We start from the raw sequence: 13,791 nt of genomic DNA on the forward strand, positions 1-13,791 counted from the left end.
CCACGCCCAGCTTCACTAACTTTTAGGAAGGTAAAGGTGAGCAGGGCATGGAGGTGCACGCTTGTAATCCCAGCATTTGGGAGGCTGAGACAGAAGGATCTCAGCTAGCCGACAGCCTCTGCTACTTAGTGAGGCCCTTCGCAACTCAGTGAGACCCTGTTTCAAAATAAAGAATAAAAAGCCGAGTGCCATGGCGCACGATTGTAATCCCACATTCGGGAGGCTGAGACTAGAGGATCGGTTCGCGGTCAGCCCCAGCTACTTAGTGAGGTCCTCTGCAACTTAGTGAGACCCTGTTTCAAAGTAAAACTACAAAATAGGGCAGGAGGTCAAATGTCCCCGGGTTCCATTCCCAGACCCGCAAAATAAATAAATAAATAAATAAATAAATAAATAAATAAATAAATGAATAAGGCTGGGGGTGTAGCTCAGAGGTAGAATGCCCCTGGGTTTCCATCCCCAGTACCGCAAAAATTATTATTATTATTATTATTAATAAATAAAGCCGGGCGTGGTGGAGCATGCTTCTAATCCCAGCATTCTGGAGGCTGAGACTGAAGGATGGCGGTTCGCGGACAGCCTCAGCTACTTAGTGAGGCCCTTTGCAACTCAGTGAGACCCTGTTTCTAAATAAAGAATAATAATAATAATAAATAGAGCTGGGGTTGTAGCTCAGAAGTAGAATGACCCCGGGTTCCACCCTCAATACTGACAAAAAAAAAAAAAAAAAAAACTGGGCTAGGGGGTATAGTTCAGAGGTAGAATGTCCCTGGGCTCCATCTCCAGTACCAAAAAAAAAAAAAAAAGGCTGGTGTGTAGCTCGGATGTAGAATGCCCCTGGGTTTCATCCCCAATACATAATAATAATAATAATAATAATATGATAATAAAATAAAAAATAGGGCTGGGGGTGTAGATCGGATGTAGAATGCCCCTGGGTTTCATCCCCAATACAGAATAATAATAATAATAATAATAATAATATAATAATAATAAATAAAAAATAGGGCTGGGGGTATAGATCGGATGTAGAATGCCCCTGTATTTCATCCCCCAAAAGAAATAATAATAATAATAATAATAATAATAATAATAATAATAATATAATAAAATAAAAAGTCGGGCTGGGGGTGTAGATCGGAGGTAGAATGTCCCTGGGTTTCATCCCCAATACCGCATGATAATAATAATAATAATAATAATAATATTAAATAAAAAAATAGGGCTGAGAGTGTAGCTCGGACGTGACTGCCCCTGAGTTCCTTCCCCAATACAGAAAAAAAAAAAAAAAAAAGGAGGAGAAGGGGCCGGCGCCGTGGGGGGCGCGGGCGCCCAGCGTCCAGGCGGCCCGGGCGGCCGTAAAGCAGGCCGCGCGGCCGCGCGGGCGGGCGGCGCCTTTGCGACAGTGTCGCGCCGGCGGGTCCTGCCGTAAAGGCGGCCGCCGCCCCGCTGGAGCCCGCGCCATGGCGGAGATGGAGGACCTCTTCGGCAGCGACGCGGACAGCGACGCCGAGCGGAAAGGTGGGGTCTGCGGGGTGCGCGGGCCCAGTTCCGGCCGGGGCGCCGGCCTCAGCGCCCCCTGCACGCCCGGCGGGCGCGGGAGCCGGGGCTGGGCTGGGCTGGGCAGGGCTGGGCTGGGCAGGGCTGGCGGGCGCACGCCCCGCGGGCCCCTGCATCGGCAGCACTGGGGGTGGGATGGAGCCCAGGGGCGCTCTCCCCCCGAGCTGCGCCCCCTGTGTTTACCCCTTATTTGGGGCAGGGTCTCTCCGGGGTGCAGAGGGCCTCACTACGTAGCTGAGGCTGCCCGGGAACCGCGATCCCCCGGCCCCAGCCCCTCCCGAGGCTGGCGGGGATGACGGGTGCCGCCCCGCCGGCCCCTCGAGTGCCGCCCGAGCTGGCGCCCGCCCGGGCTCGGGAGGTCTGCGTGGAGGTGGCCGGGGAGGGGCCCGGTGGGCGACACGTGGAGAGTCAGCGCGAGCATCTCGGTTTAGGTCTGGGGTGTTAGGTTAGGGTGCAGAGGAGGCCGTGTGTGCGTGTGTGTGCGTGTGTGTGTGTGCGTGTGTGTGTGTGTAGGTGTGTAGGTGTGTAGGTTAGGGTGCAGAGAAGGCTGTGTGTGCGTGTGTGTGTGTGTTAGGTTAGGGTGCAGAGAAGGCCGTGTGTGCGTGTGTGTGCGTGTGTGTGTGTGCGTGTGTGTAGGTGTGTAGGTGTGTAGGTTAGGGTGCAGAGAAGGCCGTGTGTGCGTGTGTGTGCGTGTGTGCGTGTGTGTGTGTGTGTGTAGGTGTGTAGGTGAGGGTGCAGAGAAGGCCGTGTGTGCGTGTGTGTGTGCGTGCGTGTGTGTGTGTGTGTTAGGTTAGGGTGCAGAGGAGGCCGTGTGTGTGCGTGTGTGTGTGTGTGTGTAGGTTAGGGTGCAGAGGAGGCCGTGTGTGCGTGTGTGTGCGTGTGTGTGCGTGTGTGTGTGTAGGTGTGTAGGTGTGTAGGTTAGGGTGCAGAGAAGGCTGTGTGTGCGTGTGTGTGTGTGTAGGTTAGGGTGCAGAGAAGGCCGTGTGTGCGTGTGTGTGTGAGTGCGTGTGTGTGTGTGTGTGTGTTAGGTTAGGGTGCAGAGAAGGCCGTGTGTGTGTGTGTGTGTGTGCGTGTGTGTAAGGTGCAGAAGTAGGTGTGTGTGTAGAGGATTGGTAGTCTGCTGGTGGCTAGAAGTATTTCTGCAACAGTGATTGTCGATGCCAGGGTTTGAAAGAATTATTTGAAGTAAAGATCCCAGACCAAGTTCAGGACCCTTGCAACCCTCCAAGTTCAAAGTAGTGGGTCTGGGCGGGGGTCCTGGCGCAGGCTTGTAATCCCAGTACTTGGGAGGCCGAGACAGAAGGATTGCAGGTTGGAGGCCAGCCCTAGCTACCTAGTGAAGCCCTGTACAGCTTAGTGAGAGACCCTGTTTCAAAGTTAAAAAAAGAGAGAGAGAGAGAAAAGAAAAAGGCTGGGGGTGTAGTTTGGAGGTAGAATGACCCTGGGTTCCATCCCCAGTAATAAAAACAAAACAAAATCCCATAACAAGTAGTTGATGTGGATATTTTTTTTCCAGTGTGAAGTGCATTGCTGTGGTTTTGCTCCGCCTGCCTCCATTCCCTCCAACTTCACTTATTCGTAATTTATAGAGTGCGGTGAAGGGAGCAGTAGGTGGAGGTTCAGAGAACCGGATTGGAATCCGAGGGCTGCACCCAGGTGACATCCAGGAGGTTCTAGTCAGGATAAGAGGCCGATATAAGAACACTCGCTCACTACTTTTACTAATACTTTAGATTTTCCCTCGTTTTTTGTCTGTTCATGCAGACAGTTCTAGTCTGGGCGAGGTGGTGCACACCTGTAATCCCAGTACTTGGAAGGCTGAGATAGAATTATCGCAGGTTCCAGGCCAGCCTGAACAACCTAGACAGCCCCTCAGCAACTTAGTGAAAACCTATTTTAAAAAAATGGCGGGGCATGGTGGTGCAAATTTGTAACCCCAGCATTTGGGAGGCTGAGACAAGGAGGTTCCAGGTTTGCAGACAGCCTCAGCTACTTACTGAGGCCCTTTGCACCTCAGTGAGACCCTGTTTCAAAATGAAGGATAAGCTGGGCATGGTGGCGCATGCTTGTAATCCCAGCTGAGACTGGAGGATTGCGGGATGGCGGATTGCGGACAGCCTCAGCTACTTAGTGAGGCTCTCTGCCACTTTCTGAGCCTGTTTCAAAATAAAAGAATAAAAATAGGGCAGGGAATGTAGCTCAGAAGTCAGATGCCTCTGGGTTCTATCCCCAGACCCGCAATAATAATAATAATAATAATAAAGGATAAAAAAAATTGGGCTGGAAGCTGGGCGTGGTGGCGTACGCTTATAATCCCAGCATTTGGGAGGCAGAGACCAGAGGATCGTTGTTCGTGAGGCACTCCGTATTTTAGTGAGACCCTGTTTTAAAATAAAGAATAAAAAACAGGGCAGGGGTGTAGCTTGGAGGTCAAAAGCCCCTAGGTTTCATCCCCAGAACCACCAAAAAATAAATAAAAAAATAGGGCTGGGGGTGTAGCTCGGAGGTAGAATGCCCCAGGTTCCATCCCAGTATCAAAAAAAAAAAAAAAAAAGATGGGTATGGTGGCACACACTTGTAATACTAGTACTTGGGAGGCTGAGACAGGAGGATCACAGGTACAAGGACAGCCTCAGCAAGTAGTGAGACTCTAATCAACCCAGTGAGACCCTGTTTCAAAATAAAAATTAAAGTCAGACTGAGGTGTGGCTCAGAGGTCGCATGCCCCTGGGTTCAATTCTCAGTACCACAAAATAAATAAGTAAAACATGTAAAACAGGGAGCCGGGCGTGGTGACACATGCTTGTAATGCCAGTACTTGGGAGGCTGAGACAGGAGGATTGCAGGTTGAAGGCCGGTCTCAGCTACTTAGGCCTTCCACGACTTAGTGAGACCCTCTTCCAAAATAAAGAATAAAAAATTGGGCAGGGAGAGTGTAGCTTGGAGGTAGAATGCCCCTGGGTTCAACTGCAAAAAAAAAAAAAAAAAAAAAGGGGGGGGGGCTGGGGTGGTAGCCGAGAGGTAGAGCTCCCCTGGGTTCGTGACTCCATGAAGTTTACTTCTCCACCAAATGTTCCTCGACCCCGTCACCAGCCTCCTTGCCGGGTGTTGGGCGTATGGCGGTGAGAAGATGCCCTCCCCGGCTCCCACGAATGCTAAGTGCATTCGGTGAGCACCTGGTCGGAGGCGCCGTCTCTCAGGCTTACCCTGCAGCGTCTGTCCAGTGCATGCTTTGCGCAGGGACGCGTTGGGGAGACATGGCCGGTTCTCTGGGCTTCCTGTTTTTGGCGGTTTCCTCCGTCTTAACCATTAGACAAGAGGCGTCTCTAGGATCTCCTTGCCGATCTGGTGGGCTGGCCTCGAAGGCGGCTCCTGGTTCTGAAGGCGGTATGGATGTGACAGGAATTCTCGTGCCCCGCCCGTTTCGTTTCCTTGGACCACGACGGTAGAATTTTCTACCCAGACCCAGTGTGTACCAGGTCTTCGGTGTCTTTCAACAATTATTTATTTATTTATTTATTACTATCCTGGAGATGGAGCCCAAGGGCATTCTACTTCTGAGCTACACCCCCAACCCTGTTTTTTATTCTTTGTTTTGGAACGGGGTCTCACTGAGTGGCGGAGGGTCTCTAAGTAGCTGAGGCTGGCCACGAACCCGCGATCCTCCCGTCTCAGCCTCCCGAGTGCTGGGATCACAAGCGTGCGCCACCACGCCTGGTGGTTTTTGTGTTTTTTTTTTAATGCAGATGTTTACAGCAGTAATTTTCCCTTTTCGTACTGTTTCCACTATAGCACGGAAGTATTGATATGGCACTGTTTTCATTTTTTTCATCGCCAAACAAATTTCCTTGTGACCCTGAGGGTTGAACCCAGGGGATTCTATCTCCAAGCCACCCCGAGTCCTATTTTTATTTGGAAATGGTCTCGCTAGATTGATGAGAGCTTCGTTACCTGCTGAGGCTGGCCTCAAATCTGCTATCCTCCCGACTCAGCCTCCCAGGTCCTGGATTACAAGTGAGCGCCACTGTGCCTGGCGCTCCGCCTATTTTCAGTTTTACTTACTCCTTTTAAGTCAGTTGTAAGCTTTCCAGATTTGCTTCTGTTAACAGTTTCTAATTGCATTCTCTTGTTGTCAGTAAACATACTTTGTATCATTTCAGTATTTTTGAAACTTGCTGAAAAACAAACAAACAGCAAGCCTACTGATTTAACCCCGGGGGCACTCTACCCCTGCCCTTAAAATTTTTTTCTTAGCCAGGCGTGGTGCCGCACTCTTGTAATCCCAGTACTTGGGAGGCTGAGACAGGAAGATCCTACTTAGTGAGGCTCTCAGCAATTTAGTGAGACCCTGTTTCCAAATAAAATACACAAAATAGGTTGGCGGTATAGCCTGGAGGTAAAAGGCCCCTGGGCTCCATCCCCAGCACCACAGGGAGAAAAAATTCTTATAATGTTTTGAGATAGAATCTTGCTAAGTTGCCCAGGCTGGCCTCAAACTTGTCATCCCTCCTTCAGCCTCTAGTTACTGGGATTACAGGCCTGTGCCATGGTGCCCAGCTGTCTTTTTATTTTCCCCCTTCGGTATTGGGGATGGAGCTCAGGGGCATTCTACCTCCGAGCTGTATCCTCAGCCCTATGTGTTTATTCTTTGTTTAGAAACAGGGTCTCGCTAAGTTGGCAGAGTCTCACCAAGTAGCTGAGGCTGGCCGCGAACCTGCGATCCTCCTGTTTCAGCCTCCCAAGTACTGGGATTATAAACGTGCTCCACGACGCCCGGCTCCGGCTGTTTGTTTGGCTTCCAGTTTTCTGTTTGTCAAACTTTTTTTCCCTTAAGTTTCCCGTTACCGCTGGAGCTTTTTCCTGGTGTACGGGTTTCACTGGGCGCATTCCTGCTTCGCTGAGGTCAAGGCGGTCCTCTGAGCCAGTCCTTCAGGGAGCCACCTGATGGGTCCTAGCTAGCAAGCACAGTCCTGTGTGAGCGCGGTCCTTTCCGTTCCTCCTGCTGTGGTGCCTATACCAGAAATGTGGGCGGTTATCTTCAAGGTAGTTTTGAACTAGGAGGTGGGACCAGGTACGCTGCAATATTACCAAGCCTACCTTCTTACTTAGCATGCCCTGGGTTTTTACAGCTGTTGGTCTCCAGAGTACTGAGAAACTTGATTCTAATAGTTTTTTGTTTTGTTTTTTTTTGCCGTACTGGGGATGGAACCCATGACATTCTAACTCCGAGCTATACCCCCAGCCCTATTTTTAAATTATTTTGCAACAGGGTCTCACTGAGCTGCAGAGGGCCTCACTAAGCCGCTGAGGCTGTCCTCAAACTGCAATCCTCCTTCTCAGCCTCCCCAGTGCTGGGATTACAAGCTTGAGCCACCATGCTCAGGCCCTAATTTTTATTCTTTATTTTGCAACAGGGTCTCACTGAGCTGCAGAGGGCCTCACTAAGTAGCTGAGGCTGTCCTCTACCCGCGATCCTCCTTCTCAGCCTCCCCAATGCTGGGATTACAAGCGTGGGCCACCATGCTCAGGCCCTATTTTTTATTCTTTATTTTGCAACAGGGTCTCACTGAGCTGCAGCGGGCCTCACTAAGCCGCTGAGGCTGTCCTCCACCTGTGATCCTCCTGTCTCAGCCTCCCCAGTGCTGGGATTACAAGCGCGGGCCACCGGGCCGGCTGATTCTAGCAGTGTTGCCAGTCCCCCGGCCTTGTGCCGGACGCACCCGGAGCCCGGTGCTGCCCTGCTTTGCTGATGTGCCCTGTGTTTATGCCGTCCGCAGACTCTGAATCCGGATCGGACTCGGACTCCGATCAGGAGAACCCGGCTTCTGGCAGCCATGCCTCGGGGAGCGAGAGCGACCAGGACGCCGGGGCCGACGCGCAGCCCCGCGGCCAGGAGCTGTTCGGGGAGGACAGCGAGGACGCCGGCTCCGAGGCCTCGGAGCGCTCCGGCCACGACGGCGGGGACCGCGAGGACCGCGAGCCGTCGGACGGGGACCAGCGCAGCGGGTCGGAGGCCCCCGCGGAGGAGGAGGACGAGGAGGAGGACGAGGAGGACGAGGAGCAGGGCCGCGGCTCCGACGGGGGCAGCCAGCGCTCGGAGGCCGACGGCTCGGACGATGACAAGTGGGGCCGGGACAGGAGCGACCCGTCGGACGACGAGGAGCGGCCGCCGCTGTCCGACGACGACGGCCAGCAGCTGTCCGAGGAGGAGAAGGCCCCCTCCGACGACGAGCGGCCGGCCGCCTCGGACGACGACGACAAGCCCAACTCCGACGACGACGAGGGGCCGCCCGGCTCGGACGCCGAGAGGATGCGGGGCTCGGACGACGAGAGGCCGCCGGCCTCGGACGAGGAGGACGGGGAGCTCGGGGAGCTCGGGGAGCACGGCGAGCAGGACCGCAAGTCAGGTGGCTGCAGCCCCGGCCGTGGCCGTCCAGCCCCTCCGCGCCCCTCGGTTCTCGGGCCTTCCCGCTTGGGCTTTTCTGGTCTACGCATTTTGCTTCTTTTTCAATATTTTTATTTTTTTTGTGTGGTGCTGCCCAGGGGCATCCGACCTCTGAGCTGCACCCCCAGCCCTGGTTTTTATTCTTGATTTGGAAACAGGGTCTCGCTGAGTTGCAAAGGGCCTCACTAAGCAGGAGCTGAGGCTGTCCTCAGACGGCGAGCCTCCTGTCTCAGCCTCCGAATGCTGGGAAAACAAGCGTGCGCCACCGCGCCCGGCTACCCGTTTTCTTCCATAATGAGTCTTAACATAAATCTGATCATATGTTTCCAGTACTTCTTTTTTTTTTTATTTTTTGGTGGTACTGGGGTTCCTGGAAGCCCTTCTACCTCCGGACTACACTCCCAGACCTATTTTTTTTTTATATGTATATTTTTATTTGGAAACAGGGTCTCTTAAGCCAGTGCAGCTGGCTTCAAACCTGCACAATCCTCCTGTCTCCGCCTCCCAAGAGCGGGGATTACAAGCGTGCGCCACCAGGCCCCGCTCTTCTTTTCTTATTTCTACCAAGTGTTTCTGCTTACAGAAACTAGTGTCCCTTTTTCAAATTTTCTTTTTTTTTTTTTTTTTTTTTGCAGTACTAGGGATGGAACCCAGGCACATTCTACCTCCAAGCTACACCCCCAGCCCTTTATTTTTGTCTTTATTTTGAAACAGGGTCTCACTGAGTTGCAGAGGGCCTCACTGAGTAGCTGAGGCTGTCCGCGAACCACGCTCTTCTGGTCTCCGCCTCCCGAATGCTGGGATCGCAAGCGCGTGCGGCCATGTATATATTTTGTGAAGCCACCGCCACAGTCAGGATACAGAACAGTTCTGTTCCCCTAAAACTCCCGTGCCATCCTCATTGTAGCCATTTACTTCCCCACTGCTGAGCCCTGGCACCTCCTGGTCTGTTCTATCACTATATTTTCTTGCAGAATGCTCTATAAACTGAATCATGCAGTAAAGCTTAGTGTTTTCAGATTGACTTCTGTAATTTAGCACAATGCATTTTTAGATTTATCCAAATTGCTTCTTGTATCAGCGGTTACTCCCTGTTTATTGCTGAGTGGTATTACATTGCGTGGCTGTATCTCCATTTGTTTACTGCCAACAGTACGTTTAAAACATGAAATTCATACTTACAATGAGCCTGTGTTTATGCGGCTCTTCTGATTCTACTCTAGAATCCGCAAGAGGCAGCGATAGCGAAGATGAAGTCTTAAGGATGAAACGCAAGAACGCGATCGCATCGGACTCAGAAGCGGACAGCGACACGGAGGTGCCAAAAGGTAACCCCATTATTCTTTTCCATGTTTGTAATTTCCGTACATCTTTCTTCTCTATTTAACCGAAGTGTGCTCCCAACCCTGGGCGTTTACCCTGGACTACAGTCCCCACAGAAGAGAGTATATCCGTGCTCGGTGTACCCAGAGAAGAATATTCCTCGTTTGTAGTGAAGATGAGCCCTGTGTTGGGGCTGAGCCTTTCATTGGGACGGAGGTGACAATGTCCATTCTTCAGTTTAAGTAACGATAGTCCCGAGCACCTTGTTCTTAACAGGTTAGTAATCAGATGAGGAAATGGCTTTTTCAAGCTTTGTTAAAGGAAGAGTTCGTAAAAAAGCAAGTGTAAGTTTATTTGGTGTAAAGATCCCCTGTTCATCTCTGTGTTTGCAGATAGCAAGTGACTGCGCAGTGAAGGTGTTAATATAAGAATTCAGCACACATGATTTTGGTAGATAGTTTGGTTATATACAGCCATCATGCTGGATGGCACTTAGGCATCAGTGTTCAGTAATTATGTACAAGTGGCTTTTTTGTGGCATTGAGAATTGAACTCAGGGCCATTTTCTCTGGGCTCCACTTCCAGCCATACATACATACAGACATACATAGATACATAGATACATACATACATACATACATACATGTGTATTACACACACAATTCTGAAACAGAGTCTTGCTCATGCTATCCTGGAACCCGCGATCCTACCGTCTCAGCCTCCCAAGTTCTGAAATTACAAGCTTGCGCCACCTGCCGGGTTCCATAACTCACATTATAACTAAAGCAAGCGTCTAGAGGGTCAGCTGGAGAGAAAGAGCTGGGCAGGACACGCGCTGGGGCTCGCTTGGAGGTCGACCCTAAGTAGGTATGCTCAGAGACTTTGGAGTCAGATGATCTAAGTTAGGATCTTTACTTTTCAACTCTGTGGTTTGGCTCAAATTTCCTACTAAACTTCAATTTTCTGATCTGTACGAGGGAGATTATGCTAGCCGCCTTATAGGAGTCTTGTGAGGATTAAGTAGGCTATGTTCATTCTCTGATTCTCTTCGTAGATGTGTATTGAGAATTTGCTCCTTGTTACTGGTGTTGTTTAGGGTGCTGAGAAGGTAGCCATGATCAAAATAAATAAAATCCCCTAGCTCTCACATTCTGGTGGGTGTGGGTATGGCGAGAACACTGATGATAACGTTTTACTCAGCTTGCTTATTGCTATGACCAAAATATCTGTAAAACTCACATAGAGGAAGAAAGGGTTTTTGGGGGCTCAGTGTCCGAGGTTAGTCCATGATCAGCCAGCTCCAAGATCCCCAGCGGCAGCTCCTCAGGGGCGGCAGGGCGGGCGAGGGGTCTCACCCCAGGGTGGCCAGCGGCAGAGAGCAGAGGTGGCCAGGGGGAGGCCCAGCAGGGGGACCACGCGCCAGGGTTGGCCTCTTCCAGCCGTGGTCCCGCTCGGAACCTGGCTGTTTGTCTAACATATATGAGCTTTTTTGTGGGACGTTTTAAATCCGGATCGTACCATAACACAAAGAAACAGTATAGAGTGTGTTTGGTGGCACTAAGCATTAAGAAAGAGCTGAGCACCGCAGCACGTACCTGTAATCCCAGCTCCTGGAGGGTCGCGGGTAGGGGCCAGGCCAGCCTGGGCAACTCAGTGAGACACTGTCTAAAATAAAAAACCCTGGGGATGTATCGCATTGGCAGGGGTTTGATTTGGCTGGTTTTATGATGCGTATGCGCTTCCAGGACACTGGCCTTCTTTGCCTCCTCTGTTTCCATGATCTCGTATTACCTTTAATTGCAACTTCTCTAATCCCAATTTCAAACAGCCGGCTCTCTTTTTGTGTGTATGTGTGGTGCTGGGGATGGAACCCAGGGGCATTCTGCCTTTTTGTGTGTATGTGTGGTGCTGGGGATGGAACCCAGGGGCATTCTGCCTCCGAGCGACAGCCCCAGCCCTTTTTTTATATTTTATTTTGAAACAGAGTCTCGCTAGGTTGCCGAGAGTCTCACTACTTGCCGAGCCTGTCCTCGAACCTGCGAGCCTCCTGTCTCAGCTTCCCAAGTACTGGGATTCCAGGCGTGCGCCCCCACGCTGGGTGAGCGGTCCGCTTGCTGCCCGCTCTGTCTTCTGTTCGCCGGCTCTAGCGCCCTGCCTTGGCTTGCTGGTTGTGCAGACTCATTGTTGTTCTTGCCCGCGCCTAGGTGAGTTCTCCTGTAAAGTTGGGTGCCTGCACAGGCATGGCTCTGCCATTTTGAAACTTGAGGGACTTATGAAGCTAGGCCCGTGGCGTTGCTAAGCCTCTACTCTGAGTGTCTGGACGGGAAGAAACATTTAGGGTCCCGGAGCGTTGAGGAAAGCGGAGAACAGGGTGGCCAGAACGGAGGGAGGAGGCGCCGCTCGCGGACTCAGACTCCCGCCGGACCGAGAGCCAGCCTCGGCGCCGTGTTTGGCTGGTTTCCCGGCCCAGCCGCTTTGGGAGCAGTATGTTGGAAGGGTCTGAGTTCCAGATGTTAATACCGTGCGTTTTGCCTCCTTCCCTGAAGATAACAGTACAGCCATGGATCTGTTTGGAGGAGCCGATGACATATCTTCAGGAAGTGACGGGGAGGATAAGCCGCCTACTCCAGGGCAGCCCGTGGTACGTACCGCGATTGCCGCGATCTGGGCTCCTGAACTGAGACCCTTTCAGAAGCGGGCTGGGGAGGCAGCTCAGTAGCGCTGTGTCTGCCTAGCGTGCCTGAGGCCTGGGTTTGATACCCAGCACCGCGAAGCGAGACAGGACCCCCGTTCAGAGATGAAGGATCTTTTTTACTCCGAGGGGAAGTTGACTGATGAAGCATGAAAATACAACAAACACATGAATTCTTGGTTATGTTTGTTGCTTCTGTGGAGGAGTAGATCTAACCGTCCAGCGGGAGGCGTGCCGCGCCTCGGCAGACGAGCCTGCGGCCTCCGATTCGAGGACCACTGACTTGTTTCTCTCGCTCGTGCAAAGAAGCGTGTGTGGTGTGTTGACTTTTTAATTGCAGGGAGACTTCCTGCGATGGTGGCGTTGATTGCTTTCACACTGCGTTTTAAGTTTTTGGAGGTACTGGGAGTTGAACCCAGGGCCACGCTCATGCTAGCCTAGACACGTGCTCTGCCACTGAGCTTGCCCCCAGTCACACGCTGTTGAGTATTTGGAAGACGGATGTATCACACGAGGGCGATTTTGTCGTGCTAACGTGTCCAAGCTGGTCCTCCTTCCCTGAGGTGTTACAGGGAGGTTTAATAGGGCCAGGGGTTGAGGACAGCTTTGGCCCTGAGGCTAAAGTATGCTTCCTGCTTAACTGGGTCAAGTATGGAGGTTGAACCAGGCCATTCGTAGGTCCCCAGAGCTCTCAAATGCGGTGACTCTTTTCACTAGGATGAAAATGGATTGCCTCAGGATCAGCAGGAGGAGGAGCCAATCCCAGAGACCAGAATAGAAGTAGAAATACCCAAAGTGAACACTGATTTAGGAAACGACTTGTATTTTGTTAAACTGCCCAACTTTCTCAGTGTAGAACCCAGGTAAGAATCAATTAAAATTTTCTTCTGGATGTTGAATAGAAATATATGAAGTAAGCCGGGCGTGGTGGCGCACGCTTGTAATCCCAGCATTCGGGAGGCTGAGACCTGGAGGATCGCGGTTCGCGGACAGCCTCAGCTACTTAGGCCCTCTGCGACTCAGTGAGACCCGGTTTCAAAATAAAGAATAAAAAATAGGGCAGGGGGTGTAGCTCGGAGATCAAATGCCCCTGGGTTCCACCCCCAGACCCGCAAAAAAAAAAAAAAAAAAAAAAAAAAAAAGAAATATATGAAGTAGATTTTTTTTTTTTTTTTGCTTTTTATTAAGTTAACTAATGACAAAATGGAAAATTGGTTGTGTATCTCTGAGATAATAAATGAAACGCATCCCAAGATAGGAAAGTATGATTACTAACAAGGGAGACTCTCGGTGCTTCCTACTGGTGGGTGTCATCTGACACTTTCTTATGAATTAATGTACATCATAATTCTTGAAGACATTTTAAAATTAATGCAGCCCTACAACAGCTGGAATTGAGAGTAATGAAAATTTGTAGAGAAACTACAAATGACCCCTGTATGGGTTGATATAGGGAAGCTCATGGTTTTGGACAGTTAAACAGTGCTGGGTATTGTTTACTAGGTTAACTCTTAAGCTCTTGTATAATTTTTTCTTTTTTCTTTGTGGTACTGGGGTGGAACCCAGAGGCTTTCTGCCTCCGGGCTATACTCCCAGACCTATTTTATGTTTTATTTGGAAACAGGGTCTCACTAAGTTGCTGAGAGCCTCACTAAGTAGCTGAGGCTGGCTTCGAACCTGTGTGATCCTCCTGTCTCGGCCTCCCAAGCGTGGGGGTTATAAGCGTGCGCCACCACGCCCGGCTTAAGCTCTTGTATAATTTAAATGCATT

General features: G+C 51.0%; 1 protein-coding gene across 1 annotated transcript in view; it reads left to right on the forward strand.

Annotated features, from left to right (window-relative positions):
• Positions 1-1,463: 1,463 nt before the first annotated feature.
• The window catches only part of LOC308270852 (RNA polymerase-associated protein LEO1-like), a gene marked incomplete at both ends in the record, with an annotated part of 27,882 nt that continues 15,554 nt past the window's right edge, over positions 1,464-13,791 (forward strand). Inside the window, 5 exons of the mRNA XM_080707009.1 lie at positions 1,464-1,521; positions 7,338-7,967; positions 9,229-9,333; positions 11,875-11,969; positions 12,738-12,883. Of these exons, the coding sequence (XP_080563135.1) occupies positions 1,464-1,521; positions 7,338-7,967; positions 9,229-9,333; positions 11,875-11,969; positions 12,738-12,883 (1,034 nt within the window). The remainder of the gene's footprint in view (positions 1,522-7,337; positions 7,968-9,228; positions 9,334-11,874; positions 11,970-12,737; positions 12,884-13,791) is intronic.

This window comes from Muscardinus avellanarius, assembly GCF_963383645.1.
Source record: "Muscardinus avellanarius genome assembly, chromosome: 12".
Classification (NCBI taxonomy): domain Eukaryota; kingdom Metazoa; phylum Chordata; class Mammalia; order Rodentia; family Gliridae; genus Muscardinus; species Muscardinus avellanarius.